Source organism: Carassius gibelio, chromosome B4 (assembly GCF_023724105.1).
Source record: "Carassius gibelio isolate Cgi1373 ecotype wild population from Czech Republic chromosome B4, carGib1.2-hapl.c, whole genome shotgun sequence".
Taxonomy (NCBI): Eukaryota; Metazoa; Chordata; class Actinopteri; order Cypriniformes; family Cyprinidae; genus Carassius; species Carassius gibelio.
The window spans coordinates 17,790,962-17,809,152 of NC_068399.1; the positions used below are offsets into that span (position 1 = coordinate 17,790,962).

The 18,191-nt window shown below is 37.5% G+C and overlaps 1 protein-coding gene across 2 annotated transcripts; it reads left to right on the forward strand.

Moving 5' to 3' along the window:
- The first annotated feature begins 1,214 nt into the window (after positions 1 to 1,214).
- On the forward strand, positions 1,215 to 17,669 carry dcn (decorin). Of its 2 annotated transcripts, none has more exons than XM_052554633.1 (8): positions 1,215 to 1,640; positions 7,236 to 7,488; positions 12,384 to 12,496; positions 13,442 to 13,655; positions 14,162 to 14,275; positions 14,368 to 14,461; positions 16,231 to 16,369; positions 16,454 to 17,669. In XM_052554633.1, the coding sequence occupies exons 2-8, from the start codon at positions 7,251 to 7,253 to the stop codon at positions 16,652 to 16,654; spliced, it is 1,113 nt and encodes a 370-aa protein (XP_052410593.1). In that variant the 5' UTR covers positions 1,215 to 1,640; positions 7,236 to 7,250; the 3' UTR covers positions 16,655 to 17,669. The 2 variants fall into 2 exon arrangements, with proteins under 2 accessions (XP_052410593.1, XP_052410594.1); XM_052554634.1 differs by having other exon boundaries at positions 1,410 to 1,630.
- The last annotated feature ends 522 nt before the right edge of the window (positions 17,670 to 18,191 follow it).

Sequence of the window (18,191 nt, forward strand, 5' to 3'; positions counted from 1 at the left end):
TAGATGAAACTTCCAGATACTTCCAATAAAACAATGGAGCGCACATGATCCATATCCTGTATTACTGCAATAATGTGGCTAATTTTAATGTTTATGATTTATCAGCATGATCTCATTAGTGATTGTAGGTATTCATATGTAAATTGAGTTATGTTATTTTAAGGACCAATTCTCACTAATAACTTGTTGCTTATTGGCATGCATGTTACTAGCATTTCAATCATTTATTAGTACCTATGAAGCACATATTAATTCCTTATTCTGCATGACCATATTTTTTATCCCTTAATCCTACACCACACATAAACTTGACAACTAACTTATATATAATATATTAGATAAAGTAAAATAAATTAAGTATTAATTAGGATTGTTATGAAAGGAATTAGGCTGAATTTATACATTCTGAATTCTGAATGATATTTTTTTGCATCGATAGTTATTCATAGTAATAGATAATTTATCATTATATGAATTATTGTAACATGATGCGCTTCATATAACACATTCCTCTCCAAAATGTTCTTTTGTAGCAGTAAAAATCTAATTCATTGTCACAGTTGAATGGCATGTTATTTGCACTTGAATTAAATCTAATTTGCGATGAGATTTTCAAAAGCTTTTCAAATAACCAGTAATGCAGGACATCCAGCGGTGTGATAACATCAGTGTGAGTGAGGCTTGAGACAGAAATCCTAATCACCCCTGTTCAAATGGACAGCTTATCTTTTCCATTTCCAAAAAGTGTGCCAGAAAATCCTAAAAGCCCAATCTGATTTAGGAGGATTGAATCGTACCAATTCAACCCAGTCTTTCAATTTAGAAAGAAAAGAAGAGAAAGTCAGGCAAATGTAGAACAACCGAAATAAAAAAAAAGGATAGAGAGAGAAGAAAAACTGGGTTCTGATTTCAGTAACTAGCTGAACTCAAGCCATCTCCTCCCTCCCCGTTTTGGGTACCTCCATTTGCACATTCAATACTCTTCCATGCCTGTTACTCTGTACAAATAAACAAGCCTAATACGGATTTGGAAATGCTGTACGTGTGTGTGCGGTTGAGGTTACGGGTCACCGAATAAGTTTCTTGTTTCAAAAGAAACAAAAGCATGGTGGGTGGAAAGGAGGGGAATGTTTCCACCACGCAAAAAAAGCAGCATGAAGTCCGCCGAAAGATTACAAAAGGGAGGGAGCCGAGCCGCTTTTGTCCTCTCCAGAATTCCCTATCTCTACCAGATGACACTGTATGGGAACTTGCCAATGCCTGTATAGTCGCAGCCTCTCGTCTCCCAACTTTTTCCCCCCTCGTTTTTCTTGTTCCAACTGCATTTGGACCGCTCCAGACCGGGGGAAGTTCTTCTCCAATTGTCTCATTTGAAAAGGACGAAGAAATCAACCCCTCCTTCTCTCCTTTTCTTCCCTCCCTCCCTCCTTCTCTCCCTCCCTCCCTCCACTCGTCCTCTCTCTCTCCTTCTCTGTCCTTCTCTCCATCCCCTCCCCCGTGACAGAGCACACCTGCCTGATCTTGGCTGCAGGCGTCCACACAGCGATTAGCCCTCGGCCTGCCGCGCTGCACATCGGCTCCAGCCCCTCTCTGGATTTGTGGATCTTCGTCTGCAGCTCTACAAGCTCCTGTACGTGCAGGTAAGATCAACTCACCCTACACTTTCCTCTTCTGAGTGATGAAGAGCAGGGATTTCGATTGAGAGAACAGATTGACCATCTCAAAGAGAGGCGGATGGTTTTCACTAATGAAATGTGGCCATAACCCTTCGGGATTCTGTGGTTTGGTGGTTTTTGCAGTTCATTAAGGCTTGGAGCAGAAATGCGGAATTTGCATTGGAAGTTTAAGTGAATTTGCTTGAATTTAAAGATTAACTTGAATGCAAAAGAGAGAATACATGAGTGTGTTGACGATACAAATGCATTTATTTTAAAGCCTCCTGTGTTTAATAGATTTGCATGTGGATTAAAGTTGCATTCTGTGAGAAAATTATCCTCTGTATTTCAAGCCAGAAAAGAAAAAAAGAAATCGCAGAGTTGATTTTCATTGTTGTTCATTTGGAGAGGACAAGACCTTTTCCGAACTTTTCCAAATTGTGACAAGTATCCTTTCTCTTTGAAACCCCTCTACACAAACTCACTGTTGTGAAAAAGCCATTAACTTTTCGAGTGCCCTTATTCTCTCTGCTCATTCTTTTCAATCCCAGTTTTTCTTCCTTTTTTGTGCACCACTTGGCATTTAGAAAGAGTTCATGTAAGGCCTGAAAACACTAGAGGATTTCTCTTCTTGGATAGACCTGTCTGGAGAGACATTTCGTCCTCTGGGCACACTTTGCATCTGCTTGACCCCACTCGCTCCAAGTCGCATCCTAAACTCTGTACCCATGGCGTGGAAGCCAAAGTGCCTTGAGCCATATCAGCTGAAGAATGACAGCACTCTTAAGGATGTCTCATTAATCATTTAATGATATAGCTTCCTTCCAATCGCAGGCAAGTCTGACAAGGCATTTCCTGGTAATCCCACCACAAAATTCCCAGCTAACTCAAAACATTCAGTGGAGGGGTGGGGGAGGCAGCCGAGGGTTAAGACACATTCATCAGGGTATTTTAGTTGGGTTAATTGGGTCATGTATTTCTCTTTTCTGGGGGTTGGGGTTGAGGTTCGATCTGGGGTTGGGTTTTTGTCCTTATTTGTCTCATTTGCAGCGTTCAATAATTGCAAACAGAACTCACATACACAGTTTGTACCATGACAGGAAACTCTCGTCCCTCTCTTCCTCTCTTCAAAGACACTGTCCTGGGGCCATGCAATAAGTATTCTTCGGAAGCTGAAGGCCTCCATTTGGCTCCAACTATTTGATGCTAGAAAGAGAGAGTCATTAAATGGTAGCCATGCTGGTCACTGCCTACTTTTTCCTCTCTTTATTTTGCCATTTAACCATTTGGGGAAAATAAACTGGAGCTTTGGACCAAAGTCAAAGTAGTTGCTGAGGAAAGATGGGCAGTTGCCTTGGAAAAATGAAGTGAGAGGATGAGTGTAAGAGTGCTTGAATGTAAATGTGAGCAACTGGGATTGTCTTAGATACATTATAGTCATGATCATGGGCTCAAACCTTTATTCATTCATTTTTTGGCCAAAATAATCAGCCGGCCTTCAGCAATCAATTGCTTATTCAACATCTGAAGAACTTTTTGTGGCTTTCGGGTAGGTCCTTTTGAAGACAACCTTGTTTGATGAGTTTCTGTGAGAAAGTCTAATTGTGCTCTGGCAGTGGCTTTGGAGTTTGGTTTAGTGGTCTGGAACCAGCCTGACCGCACAAGCCAGAGTGATTGAAGCCCTTGTGTGCTCGTGTAGTCCAGGAGTGCAGTTTGTTAAGCTCAATATTAAGTCCTCTTTGGATATTATATCTTTTTGTGCTTTTGTTTTGATACACGACACATTGGAATGGGCAAATAATTACATTTCTGAAACATTCTCTCAGTGTTTGGGGAATTCAGTGCTCAGTGAAATAAGGCTTTTATAAATTAAAGGCAGGTTTCAGGGTGCAATGGTAAGACTGGTCTATGTGTATGTTTTAAAATGAAGGGAGCACACGTTTTAAATGTCCTGTAGCCTGTAAATACCTTTCTGTGAGTCATTGCTGAAAGGAGCAATGAATGTGTGTGTGTGTGTGTGTGTGTGTGTGTGTGTGTGAACAGAGTAGAAAGTAAGATGAGTAGAGTTGCATTGTGTTTTCAGTATTTACATTATTTTAATGAATGTTTAATTCCAAATGCCAGTAAATCTTGGTTTAAGAAAAAACTAAATTTTGATACTTTTTTTTTTACCAGAAAGCAAGACTTAACAATAATATAAAAAATATAACAATATGAGTAAACACATATCTTGATTTTTGACTTTTTAGATATTCATACGTTGCATACAATTAACTGCAGCAGATAATTTGAATGTTTATCCATGTACATTTTCTACTACTACTTAAAAAGTAAAATAGCAAAATTGCTCAAATGACCTCATCTTCTGTCACATTATCCTATAAATCACTCATAGTGCTTTTTTGTATATTTCAACCTTTCTCAGTTAATGCAGTCTGAATAATGTAGTACAACACCATAATTACAGAACAAACTAATGTTACACTTCTGTAACATAAGCCACCTGTGGTGGAGCAGTCTTTAAAATTAGTGTGTGTATGTGTAGAGTATATAAAAGATTTATGTTAGGTGTTTTGATAGTCTACACTACCTATATTACTGAAGATATTTTTATAAGATGTTTTATAGGTCCCAGTGTATTTTGGTATTTAAATTCATCTTGTTTTAAGGACATTTGCAACAAGACAAGATTTGGTTGTTTGAGGGAGGGAGAGAAAACTAGAAATATCAACCCTCCCTTTTTCACTGCAGAGACAAATCAGACCTGCTGTGACACAACCCAGACCTCAAGATCCTGAAAGACAAGAAGGGAGAGTGAAAAGAAAGGTAGACATTATTGGAGAAAGAGAGGAAAAGTGGAAATTTTCCTGTCTCCTCTTAATCATTACAAGCCCACATTTATAAGACCAGGAACAGGCTAGTGCTGATTTTGGGTTCTGTGAAACACTTCAGTTGGATCAGATTTGTGCTCAACCTGCAGACAGAGAGAAATTGAAGAAGAAGGCCTGGAACAACCTGGAAGAAGCTAGTAGTTATGCACAGAACTGTGTCTGTGAAAAATGTATTTAAACTCAGTTCTATAATCGTTGTCACATTGAGACATATGACACTGGTCAATTAGTTCCTGCTTAGAGGAACACATCATCCCTCCTGTTGAGTTGGTTTCCATCTGCTTTCCCCTTTGATATGATATTTTAATATATATATATATATATATATATATATATATATATATATATATATATATAACAATTATGTTAATTATGTAATTTTGTAATACATAGATATATCATTTGAAATAAAAGAGATTATTAGAAATTACAGAGAATAAACAGTTATATAATGATGCAGATGACATTAAGTATTGTAAGTATCATATTAAGTATCATATTGACTGAGCTAAATTAATATTCAGTAATATTCAATATTCTAATATTCAGAGAATCTAACAGAATTCATAAATATTTGTAGGTCTCTGAAGTTGTTCATTCGCAAAATGTTTTGAGGCTGTCAGTATAATAAAATGTTAATAATTTATAACTCCGTGTCTATGCAAACACATAAAAAATGTATGTATGTGTGCTACAACCAAACTTGACCAGAACCAATACCTCCCATTATAATATATTGCATGTTCACACATTGTGATTAATTTGAGTGGTTTTAGCTAAAATCTACAAGTATTATGCTTTATATGCCTTATAAAGTTATCAATTTATTTATTCAAAAGCCAATTTTTACTCCTGTTTTGTGATTGGTGAATGTATATTTTGTACCCTGCCTGTTTTTTCCCAACAAAGCCATGACACCGTCAATCTGTCTTGTCTGTTTGCTTGGCTCTCATAGCAGCCTGTGGTTTGTTGACAGGACGCAACTCAAATGCAGCAACAGCTTCCCATGATCCCCCTGCAAACAGAATCGCTCATGGTGACAGCCTGTAATGCTCAGAGGGCTTTTCGTACTGCTGACCAGCTCCTGAGGCTCTAAACTCCTACTGTGGCTTCATTCCTGCTGGGAATACATATAGACAAAAAAACGGTTTGTGCAGCTCAACCCATAGAGCGCAAGGTCATGGGTTCAATTCCCAGGAACGCACAAGCATAAAATTAACTTGAATGCACTGTAAATCTACCAAATACTTCAATGTTAAAGGGCAAAGTGATACTGCAGTGTGTTTGCTCAGAGTGTCTCATTTCCCACTGGGTCAAAGGTAATTAAAGGTGTCTGATTTGATGGATGTTGTATCTAGGCCCGAAAACGTAGTATTAAATTAAACACTATGTCTAAATTGAGGTCGGCAAGTTGTTGTTTTGAAATGCCGTTGTATAAAACTACAATTTCTCATTGTTTTTCTTGAAACATGGATACTGGTTGAGCCAAAGGAACCTCGGAAAATTGTTTCAACATGCTCTCCTGTGATGCAAATCAACAGTGACGAGAAATTGGATGTTGAAGGTCACTTGCTATTTTTCTGTTTTCTTCTAAAACCTCTTAGTCTTTTGAGAGAAATGATTGTATCTACACTTCCTGTAGGAAATTGCGAAGACCTTTTACGGTTCCTCAATGGAGTATATCACAAAGTTGATGTAATATAGATCTGCATTAAGATTGAATGTATGTATCAATGTTTTCGTTTGCTTGAGGAATTAAGAAAAGCTCTTCTGCAGAAGTTTGTCAAGGTCAAGCTCTGGGTTTTTAACAACAGAGGCACAGTGGTTATTCGCTGTCCAAGTGACGTGGCTGCCCGGAGGATTTGAACTACTGTAATTATGCTGTATGTTGATTACATGGGCCTGAGATGACCCTGAAAAGTTGAACTGAGCTCTGGGAGTTTCTGTGCCTCCTTTACAATTTATTTGTCGTCCGGAGACATCCAGCTGCTCTTCAGGGATATGTTTATGTATGGGCTCATGGACAGCTTTGTGCACTCTATTTGAGAGAAGACGTTTTTTTTTTTTTTTTTTTTCTGAATGAGGACATGAATGAGTTCGGTTTTGGAGTTTAAACCCAACATCAACTATCAATTCTCACAGATGTAGTGTGCAAGGTTATCATTTTGATGCTGTATGGCAGGGGTTTTCAAATTGGGGTCCAGGGACCTCAAGGGGCCCTCATGGATATTCCAGATTAATTTCAGAAATTTTATAGAATTTAATATTATTAATGTTTAGTTTTTATTTCTAATGATTGTTTGCTATCTATTGTATCTTTTGAAAAAGTTTGAAGCACTTTTAGGAATTATGTTTTAAAGCTCATTTTAAATAATTTATTGCAGCCACTAAGGTACTGTATTGTTCCTCATTAAAAAAAAATTTTCTTGTTGTATTAAATATAGTAAAATGTATTAAGCTGAGATCAAGGAAAGCTGCAACAATAGTAACCAGAGACGTCTAAAATCTAATATACGCCTAAATTTGACCCTTGACCTCTGCCTAGTTATCCCCCACATTGCTCAGTCACATTCATGTGCTCAACATCTGTCTTTTGACTTTTAACCTTTCAACATCACAGGTCCTGAGATGCCACCCAGAATATCGCCTCTCACCTTTAACCCCTTCTCTTCTCCATTTTACCCTCCAGGCCTCCATTAGCAACATGAAATCGGCCTGTCTCTCCCTGCTTTTGGTGTCCGTATGCTGGGCTCTGCCCTTCCGTCAGTCTGGCTTCATGGACTTCATGATGGAGGACGAGCCGGGCTCAGGCTCTCCCATGCCTCCAGTTCGTAAACCACCTGTTCAGACGCCTCCTCCAATGCTACCCGAGATACCTGATGAACATATCTGCCCGTTCCGGTGCCAGTGTCATCTGCGAGTGTCCCAGTGTTCTGATCTAGGTAACGACTTCATGACACTAGACTAGACTGCTTGATGAAATCTCTATAGGCCTATTTAACACTTTTTTTTTAAAGAATCACTGTCAGTAGCTGGGTTTCCACTGTCGGGCCAGTGCAAGCCAGTGCTTTAAACGGGCCGGGCGGGGCATCATAATTAATTAATTGAAAATGTTATGAATATAGTCTGTTATTCAGTCGAGTCTGTTTATTTGAAGTCACAATAACCTATATACATGCATTTAGAAAGAAAGAACGGAGCGAGGCCGGTGGAGTGATTTGGAAATGAGTGACACCTGCGGCACTCTCCGGTCTCAAGTCCAACGGAGGTGATCGATGAGTGGCGCAGGTGTCACTCATTTCCAAATCACTCCACCTGCCTTGCTCTGTTTTCACGGCTCTCTGCCCCACCCCACTCGTCACACTCCAGAACAAAAAAACATTATTAGCTATATTTTGATGACGTTTAGTGATTATAATCCACATCGGATCAAGTAATTTCAAACACTGGCTGCTGACTGAAAGTGAGTTTTGAGCTAAACTTTTTTTTTTTTTAAAGTCTTTAATGCTGGTGTTATCACGGTTAGCTTTATGAAATGATCCATGGCGCTGACACTCTCCAGATGCAGAGAAACTCCGCCTTTGTTCATAACCACTCCTCTATCCCCAGCTGGCCCGCTTTGGCCCAAGGTTTTTGTTGGGCCTAAAAACCCAGGCCATTGGCCCTGAGGAAGCCTCGACGAAGCACTATCAAGCCCTGGTAGTAACAGTGGAAATGTGTGGCCCTGGCATGCACTAGCACACCCGATTTTGGCCCGACAGTGGAAACGCAGCTAGTGTTTCTGGCTGGGTGTGAGCACTGATCAATTACAATAACAACCTTGATGGCATTTGCAAGTCAAATTTCCAAAGAAAAACCACAGACTAACAACATTTTGTTAGCTATCTGTCTGATATTTCAAAATCTGCATAAAAACTGGGTGATGGAAACATATCTATATAAGGTTTTATATGGGTGCAGTGGCTTTTTAAGTCGGGTAGAGTCTACAATCTCTGACCCAGTTGGTTTGCTGGCTTCCGTGGCTGCAGTACGGCACCCAGAACTCCCTTGCAATAATCCTATTTGTTGACTGTAAAACCTTCAGACATTGAGTTTGTAAAATAAATGTAAAACTTTCAGAAAAGGCTTTGTCAAGCCAACATCAAAGTTTGTTGTTACCAGTTTTTTTCATGCTGGTAAATATGATTCATAGTTCTCCTTTGCATTTCCATTGTTTACACCTGATGTCAATTATTTCATGACATACAACTGTCCAAGGCCAATCGGCCATGAACAAAACCTCTCTCTTTGTTTGATCTGCCCATTGTTGAGTAATCATTGAATTACCAATGTCACTGTTTCAAAACCACTTTAAATGCTTTCATATGGTGTTGAATGCCCTTACTTCCGTAGACGACTAGGCACTAACCTCCAGACGGCTGCCTCATTTTCCTAATTGAATCCCCAGGCGTGTGTTTGTTAATAAGTGAAAAAGTGAAGTCTGTTCTTTTATAGGGTTACTTCCAAAAGATTACAGCTTCTTTTCCTCTAAAACTGCCCTGTCTGCTGGGTCATTGTGATCTACACAGAACATCATAAACAAAACATAGTCCTTCTTAATTGTTCTGCCATTAACCCTGATGTTTCACTAAGTTTACTTTCTCTTACATAAGATCCCTTTTTATCTTTTCAAAACATGTTTAGCATCAAATCTGTGAATGTGGTTCTGTTGGTAACACTTTAGTTAAGGGACGAATTCTCAACATTAACTAGTTGCTTATTAGCATGACTATTATTAACATATTGGCTTTTTATATTTACTTATGAAGCACATATTTTTCATGACCATATTTTAGATCCCTTAATCCTACCCAATACCCAATAACTTGACTAACTATTAATAAGCAGCAAATTAGGAGTTTATTGAGGCAAAAAGTTGTAGTTAATAGTTTGTTAATGGTAAGAATTGGACATTAAAATAAAGTGTGACCATTATGTTTAAATTAGCAACAACAATGCAGTACAATATTGTATTTGGAAACTAACCAGAAACATTATATGGAATTTACAGATAGATTAATTCTTCAATTATAATTGACTACAGGTTTTTGATTAAGTCAGAGGGTCATATTAAAATTGGAAATGATTATGTAATATTAACAGGCATTATAAATTTACAGAACATAGAGTGAACAAAGGTTATTAAAGCATATCCCAGCATGCTTTATCCTGTAATGTAAAGTTGATGTTACATGTTTTCTCAGTTAGCCTAGTCTTTTTATAAACAGGAAATTACTTAGAGATCTGTTTGATAGACAGAATGTCTGTTTGGAAAGAAATACTGTTGACATGACAAAACAGTAATTCTTTCGCAATGTTAACACTCATCCCCAGTGAAAGTGGCCAGGGAATGAGCGAGAACGAGGACAAATAAGAGAAGAGCGAATATTTGAGGCCTCCAGTGCTCATCTGCTCCGCAGGTCTTTTGGCATGAAGCAGACCTGGGAAAGAATGGAGGGAGGGGGGATAGGTGTGCCGACAGGCCTGTTCTCCGTCTAACTTCACCTCTTTTCAGTGAAATATGCGACCCAGTTTATACAGCTCTGCAGCTGGAGGGAAAACCGTCTGGAAATAGCACCACAACCCAAGAACAACTAATGGCAAATATGAATTGGTTTGTCTAAGAAAGTTTGATTAAGGGCCCGCTTGTGTTTTTACTTCCTAACAAATGGGCTGTAAGTGTGAGATACTCCCTCTTTTAGGTACCAGTTGATATGAGGTTAGCATTTTTTGTGTTACAAGTGAGATAAGTGTAAAATATTCATTTTGGAGAGTTATGGACCACAGTGTAGTGTGATTTCTGTAATGAATATCTTTTGAATTAAACAGCGTCCCATGTTTTTACCAGTATAAGAAGCCTGTTAATAATGTTTTTTGTTTGTCTCCGCTCTTGATTTTGATTCAGTTGCTGATTTCAGTGGCTAAATAGTATTTCTAACCATAGAGGACAGTTTATTTTTTGAATAGTTCAATGTTCGTTCCACTTGGTTGTCAATGGACTGCACTTTATGATTATCTGATCACCATTTGGGTTGATATTCCAACTTATTTACTCAAACAACTATAGTTTTGAGTATGTTGTTAGTGCTTTTTGGGTTACATGCTGATAATATATTCCATAATAAACTAATTTTGACCTAAATTGATTGTCGTGATTTTGGCCGAGATGTGTAGCCACTAGAAAATGAGTCTAAACAGCCAAACCAAAGGAACATATGAGAGATATCTCAGCAGCAGTGATACGTCCAACTGTGATCTCCGTGTTCTCTGTCCTGTGGTTATATAATTGACAGGGACATATGCTTAAACTGTTTACACAAATGCAGTGATGAGGAAACTCACCGCAAAGCCAAACCAAACAATGTCTGTGTAAGGTTCTGCCTAAAAAGCTTTTAGAGTTGCTAGAGCAGATATATTTATGTGTATATATGTGCATGTGTGTTTACCTCATTGTTCCGACGTTTTTCTTATGTTTGAACCAAGCACTATGATATACAGTGGCCCCAAAAAGCTTTTGGACACTTAAAAATATATACAATTACATTGTTAAGGATGCACATCTTCTAAGCAAACTTTGTGAAATGTTTCGCATGGAAAAAACAAAGTGTGTTTGTGCTGTTTTTATTCAAAGTGTGCAACTTGGTTGTATATTTTTGTTATATGCAAAGACATTCATACAAATGGGAGGAGCAATTCTCTAGTTAAGGTAGTTGTTAAGTTTAGGTATGAGGTCTAAAAATATGGTCATTCAGTATAAAGCATAAATAATTGCTTTATAAGTACTAATAAATATGCTTGTAACATGCATGCTAATAAGCAACTAGTTAATAGTGAGAATTGGTCCTTAAAATCAAGTGTTACCATACGTTTTTGATTTCACTATATGTTCCATTCATGTAACCTGGTCTGTAGCACATTAAATTGTCATCCAATGTTGGCAAAATCAAATTCCCTTTGTGTGGAAATCTTATGTCAGCTTTTTCAATTGACAGCGACGTGCAGCTTTTAGAATCCTTCCAAGAAAAACTGTGAGATATCTTGCATAAGAGTGGTCTATGATTAGTTTTCAGAACTGTTTCCAAACACTAAAACTTTCGTGAACCATCATCATAACTCTTCACTGTGTTGTACTTTGGATATGGATTGGTCCGGTGTCCAACTGTACATTCAGACTTTTTTTCAGTCTATGGAGTTCTTATAAAACCCTCTTGGTTTTGTAAGGAGTTGATTCACTATTCATTTTGATGTTGTTTTCAGTGTTTTAAGTGCCTTATAGTTGTACTTAAGATGAATAAAGATGAAGAGAAATTAATTCTTAAGCGATGATATGATTTATAATAAGATATTGACAGTAAAAACTGTTTATATCCCTGTTTAGCCCTGGCCTTCTTTTTTTTTTAAAGAGATTCTTTTAGTTACGCATGTAGAATTGTAGCTCATAAAAGTTAATAGATATGTTTCTATAAAAAGTTTTGTCTATACAATGATGGATGGAGCTCATCAAAAACCAAGAGTTCACAATCTTTCTGCAATTGAACTTTTTTTTTTTTTTTTTTTTAGGAATGTGGCTGCTGTATTTAGTACCACAATATACACTCTTCAAGGATTTTTTTTGTTTGTTTGTTTTGTTGTTTGTTTTGTTCATATCAGGGTGTGTTGTGTTGGTGTTGGACCAGAATCCATATGTCTAAAGCTGATTTGATTTTAAAGTAGATTCTAGCCATAAAAGCCCAGATCAGCTCATATCCCATTTCTTCTATGTCATTTTTCTTACTACTTGTGGTTTTGTGCCTCTCAGGTTTGAAGAACGTTCCAGAAAAAATTTCACTTCAGACCACTCTCCTGGATTTGCAGAACAACAAGATCTCAGAGATCAAAGAAAACGACTTCAAAGGCCTGAAGAGTCTCCAAGTGAGATATTCAATTACTCACTCTGTCCCTTTCGCTCTCTTTTTTTCTCTCTCTCGCTTTTTCTTTAATTGTCTAAATTGGATCATAGAAGCAATGACATTTCTCAGTCCCCCTTTAAATCCAAGAAGCCCTCATGAGACAAATCCTATTTCTCTTTGATATATAAGTTTTGGGATCAATTGGCTGCTTGCTGCTGATAACTGGAAGTGACAGCGTTTTGTTTTTGCTATGACCTTGAAAGCGTCAATTCAATGCAGAGAACATAAAGTCCAAATCAAAACCATTTGTGAACCTCATTCCACATAAAAGAAAAGTCATTCTTTTCCCAAAAACAAATGCTTGAGCAGCACAGCAAAACTCTCCAGAGAAAACACTCCAACGCTGTTTGTCTGCCAAATGTGGAATTGGGTGCTAGAAATATGCGTTGCTACCACAGCGATCTTTGAAGGCAAATATCTGCTATAATTTTTTCAAAAGCACTACAAAAAAGTCTCTTGAGATCGTCAGAAAAACTTTGCAAAACAGAGCTTCAGGCAAACTCATGTGAAATCCTCCGTGTTAACAATCCATCATCTCCAGAAAACAGCTCTCAGTGTGAGAAATGTGTCATTCCCAGGTGCACAAGTGTAATGATTCACTTTTGGAGCGGATCCATTGTCCAGCCTCCTGAACTTTAATAAATATGCAGCCTCCCGTCGAGGCCCCTTTGCTGTTTCTCGCTTTCCAAGCCCAACATCCACACAGCGCCTGGATCTAAATGCAATCAGAACATAAAAATGAAGATTTGTATGCACTGGAATGTGGTATAGATTGTAGCAAGTGTCAGAGGTGAACACAATCACTGAAACATTTAATTTGTGCATTTAATAACTAAAGAATTATACCAATAGCTTGCATCTGCCATAAAGTTCCTAAAGGAATGTCTTTTTTGTTGTTGTTGTTCAGACACTCATCCTGGTCAACAATAAGATCACCATCATTCATGCCAAGGCCTTTTCTTCTCTGATCAATTTGGAGAGACTCTACCTGTCCAAGAATCTCCTGAAGGATGTTCCTGCTAACATACCGAAAAGCCTGCAGGAGCTGCGCATTCACGAGAACCAGATTAACAAGATAAAGAAGTCCTCCTTTGCCGGCATGGCCAATGTCATCGTCATGGGTAGGAATTTTTTTCAGTGCTTATTAGAAGACGATAGGTGAAAGTGACTTTTTTGGGTTGGCGCACTTTCGGTTAGCTGCGTTATTAAATATTTATTTATTTATTTAAACCTGCACTCAAATGTATAAACATTTATAAATGTAATTAATCATGTGTTTATTATATATTGTACCAAAAAGTTAAACAAAAATGTGGTTGTTTTATTTTAGTTAGTTTTGAAGTTTTTGTTTATACTGTTTCAGGTTTTCCAAGTTTACATTTGCTTGTTTTTTTTTTCAGTTAAATGAAAAATGTTTTTGTTTTTAGCATTTGTTTTAGTTTTTGTGGTAACACTGTAGTATTTGTTATTGATACATTTTTTTGGTTTGAGTCACAATTATTTTTTATTTTATCTTATTTTTATTCTGCACTCAAAGAAAATTGTACATTAATAATAAATAATAAATCAACAGAGAAACAATATTGCAAAATGAACCAGTGCATATTTTGACTCTGTCCCATTCCAGAGCTGGGCTCTAACCCTCTGAGTAGCTCCGGAGTTGATAATGGTGCCTTTGCTGATCTGAAGAGGGTTTCTTACATCCGAATTGCTGACACTAACATCACTTCCATTCCCAAAGGTACAGAGAATCATCCCCGAGGCAATTTCACTTCAGTGAATTGTATCAATACAATATCAGTTTTTTTCATTAATGTCTCCAACAATGTTCAGGCCTGCCCAGCTCTCTTTTTGAACTTCACTTGGATGGAAACAAGATCACCAAAGTGACTGCAGACAGTCTGAAGGGCCTCAAGAACCTGTCCAAGTAAATGCACCTTTCTTGTTAATATATTTGGAATTTGTTATGCAAACAAAAAGTCCTTTTTCTTTCATGCCAAACTTGAGTCTGAACAGAAACATCTAAATATGTCTCTGTATAGCTGAAAACCTCAGCAAAATCTGACTCAGAGGGGAAAGAGTTTGTTACAAAGGAAGTAATAATTCAGATTTCATTAGGTTTGTTTTGAATTTGCATGAGAACGACCATGTGAGACTCAAACACCATGACATCATTGCATGGATCAGTTTGCTTTGGATCGCACAGAGAAATTAGAACATTCATATTACAGAGATTTTCCAGCGTACATGCCGAGACTGAATCACAGCCGAGAATTGACTCGAATACAGACTGCTTTATGAGAACACTGGAAGATTGTTTTGCTGTTGGGCTCATCATTCTGATTATATTTGATGAGGGAAATGTATAATATATGTAGAAATGTTTCTTTATTTAGTGAAACAGCACTGAGAATGTAGGTTTATTATATGTATACATATATAGCACAGGTATATTTGTAGCAAAAGCCAACAAAACATTGTATGGGTCAAAATATTTTTTCTTTAAACCTAAAATCATCAGGACATTAAATAAAAAATCATGTTCCATTAAGATATTTTGTTCATTTCCTCCTGTAAATATATCAAAACTTAATTTTGATTAGTAATATGCATTACTAAGGACTTCATTTGGACAGCTTTAAAGGTAATTTTCTCAAAATTATATCCAAATATTGTCCGATCCTAACAAACCATATATCAAAGAAAGCTTATTTATTCAGCTTACAGTTGATGTATAAATCATACAAAATTGACCCTTATGACTGGTTTTGTGGTCCGTTGTCACAGTTTTGTTTTAGTATTTCAAGGCTGCCTATGTTTTTATTTGTTTATAAATAAACAACATTGGCAGTCTTAAAATACTTTTATTTATTTCAAGAAATTAATACTTTTATTCAGCAAGGATGCATTTAATTGATCAAAAGTTAAATAAATGATTCAAATATTGTCACAAAAAATTTCTGATCCAAATAAATCCCGTTCTTTTCAATGTCATCAATGAAATGTATTTACAAAAATAATAAGCAGAACAACTGTTTTCAACATTGATACCACTTTTATCACCGAAATCACTTTTAGTGTAAGAATAATTTGGTGCATTTAGTTATCCTTAAATTGCAATCACATTCTATAGAAACTAAATATTTACTATATTTATATCTACAGATGAATCAAATGTTTCACTGATTAACCATTAAGATGAGTTAGATTAAATAATACACAAGTGTATTAAACTGAATGAATGAAAAGTTTCATAGTAAAAGCTTTATGAAAGGCAGTTACTGTGAATGAAACATTTATATAGATGAAAAACATATTTTGTGTAGTGAAAAGGATATCTTGTGATTGTGTGCATTCAACACAATTGAAAATATGCTGAAATGTTTGTTAAAAGTGCACTTTTGATGATCTGTTGTATATTACTACTAAGAGTTCTTGTACCAATTGCTTTTGAAAATTGCACCAATGCAATAAAAATAGAAATTTTTCTTGATCTCCAAATCAGAATATTACAATGATCTGCTCATGTGACACTGGAGACTAGAGTAATGACTGCTGATAATTCAGCTTTATCATCAGTAATAAATTGCATTTGAAAACATATTCAAATAGAAACAGTTCTGTTTTGGTTTTTTGTTTTACTTCACATTTTTATGTTGTTTTTGTTAAATCTAATACCACGGTGTGCGTTTTCAGGCTGGGTCTGAGCCACAATGAGATCAGCGTGGTGGAGAACGGCTCTCTGGCCAACATGCCTCACCTGAGGGAACTTCACCTGGACAATAACATGCTGACTTCAGTCCCGTCCGGCCTGCCAGAACACAAATATATTCAGGTGAGAGATCTCACACAAGTTGGCACGCCAGTTCCACACATCTTTAAGTCACGCTTGGTCACACTCTCGTTCAATCAATTCCAGGTGATCTACCTTCACGCCAACAAGATCGCTGCTGTGGGAACAGAGGACTTCTGCCCACCCGGCTATAATACAAAGAAGGCCATGTACTCAGGCATCAGCCTGTTCAGTAATCCAGTGCCCTATTGGGAGGTCCAGCCCATCACCTTCCGCTGCGTCTTTGACCGCTCGGCCATTCAACTGGGCAACTACAGAAAGAAATAGAGCGTCCAATCAGACAGCTCAGTCACTGTTTTCATCCCGCCCCTTCCTGTCTGACCTAATCCTTTCAAGCACATAATTTAGTCTAAATCTCATATCTTAGTTAACCCCCAAATAAACTACAATCCCATCTTCAACATGCAGATTACTGGACAGATATTCAAATAACCAAATGCATATCAGTATTGTATGGAACGTACAGTATTGTATATTAAGTGCAGAGGAGAACAGAAAATGTATGATTTTGAAAAATAAAGAAAGACAAGCCAAGACCACTTAGAATATCCAACAATAGCGCACATCACCCAGATAATGAAATGATCTAGGTCACTTTGGATCTTCTGGACCTAAGCCATGTTCTTCTATGTTCTTCGCTGGCCTGCAGAGCGGGCAGCAAGGGGTTAACACACGTCAGCCAGTGCCATTAACAAGAGCTTGTATGCTAGAATGTATTCAGTTATTACTTTCCGTGTAGCGCTAGTTCAGATTGTGCTGTTAAAAGTAAAAAAAAAAGAAAGAATAAAAAAGAGTTATGCCGTTTCTCTCGTAATCAATTGAAATGGGAGAAAACTGTTCAAGATTCCCTCCGTCTCAGTTCAGATGCTTCGGTGGCATTTGTGTTCATTAGTTTCCTCAGATGCCGTCAGCTCTAGCCAGGTGAACATAGCGCTTCGAGATGTAGAATAAACTATGTTGTCTTTACCATGAACGCAACTCCCGAACCTATAGGCTGCGCATGCTTTTTCTACTCTGGTGACTGCCGTGTTAAATGCGAGCTTGTACATGTGTTTCTTTCCTCTGTTTTCGTGTTTATTGGTCGTCTGTGTTTCAGTCTGGAAGGACCGTGAGGGACACGGCAGACATGGACACCTCCTGCTTTCATGAGAGTCATGAATGTCTCTTGTATAGACGCTGTATATAAATGCTGTATAAAAGAATCCTATCAATGCTTTGAAGCACTTACAGTAGTTTGGACTTTAATATATCGGCAATAAAGGTAATCCCTTTCTTCTCTCTCTTTCAATCTCTCTGGCCAATTTTGAGGGCTCCGAACCAAATAAACAGTCAAGTCTCTCACCCTGCTTTCTGGGAACTTTCACTGGGTGGTTGAACGGGTTTGTTCGGGCACAGGGTTGGTTTTCAGGTAAATGAAACCGAATGATGCCTCAAAATAACACACAGGACAGATTTCTATGATGGATGCTACAGTCGCAGAAGGCCTTCAAGAGCTACGGTAAAAATGTAACGTTTGGGTGCTAGTTCTGTTCTAAACAGAACTGTGTTTGTGTCACTTAGGCCTAGATGAATTACACAACCATTGCTCAGGTTGAAGTACAAAATGTTAAAGCACTTTCATGGAAAGTCAATCTGAGGAACAAAGGGTTTCAGAGGCTTTCATGAGGCCGTTTTATTGTGTCCAAAAACACAAAATACAATTTTTCGCAATAAGACATTCAGTCATTTTAATTGTGTGGTTTAATTTCCTTTAATTCTTCTCAGTTTTCGGTTATTCTTTCTCTGGATTTAGTTTCTCTGGTAC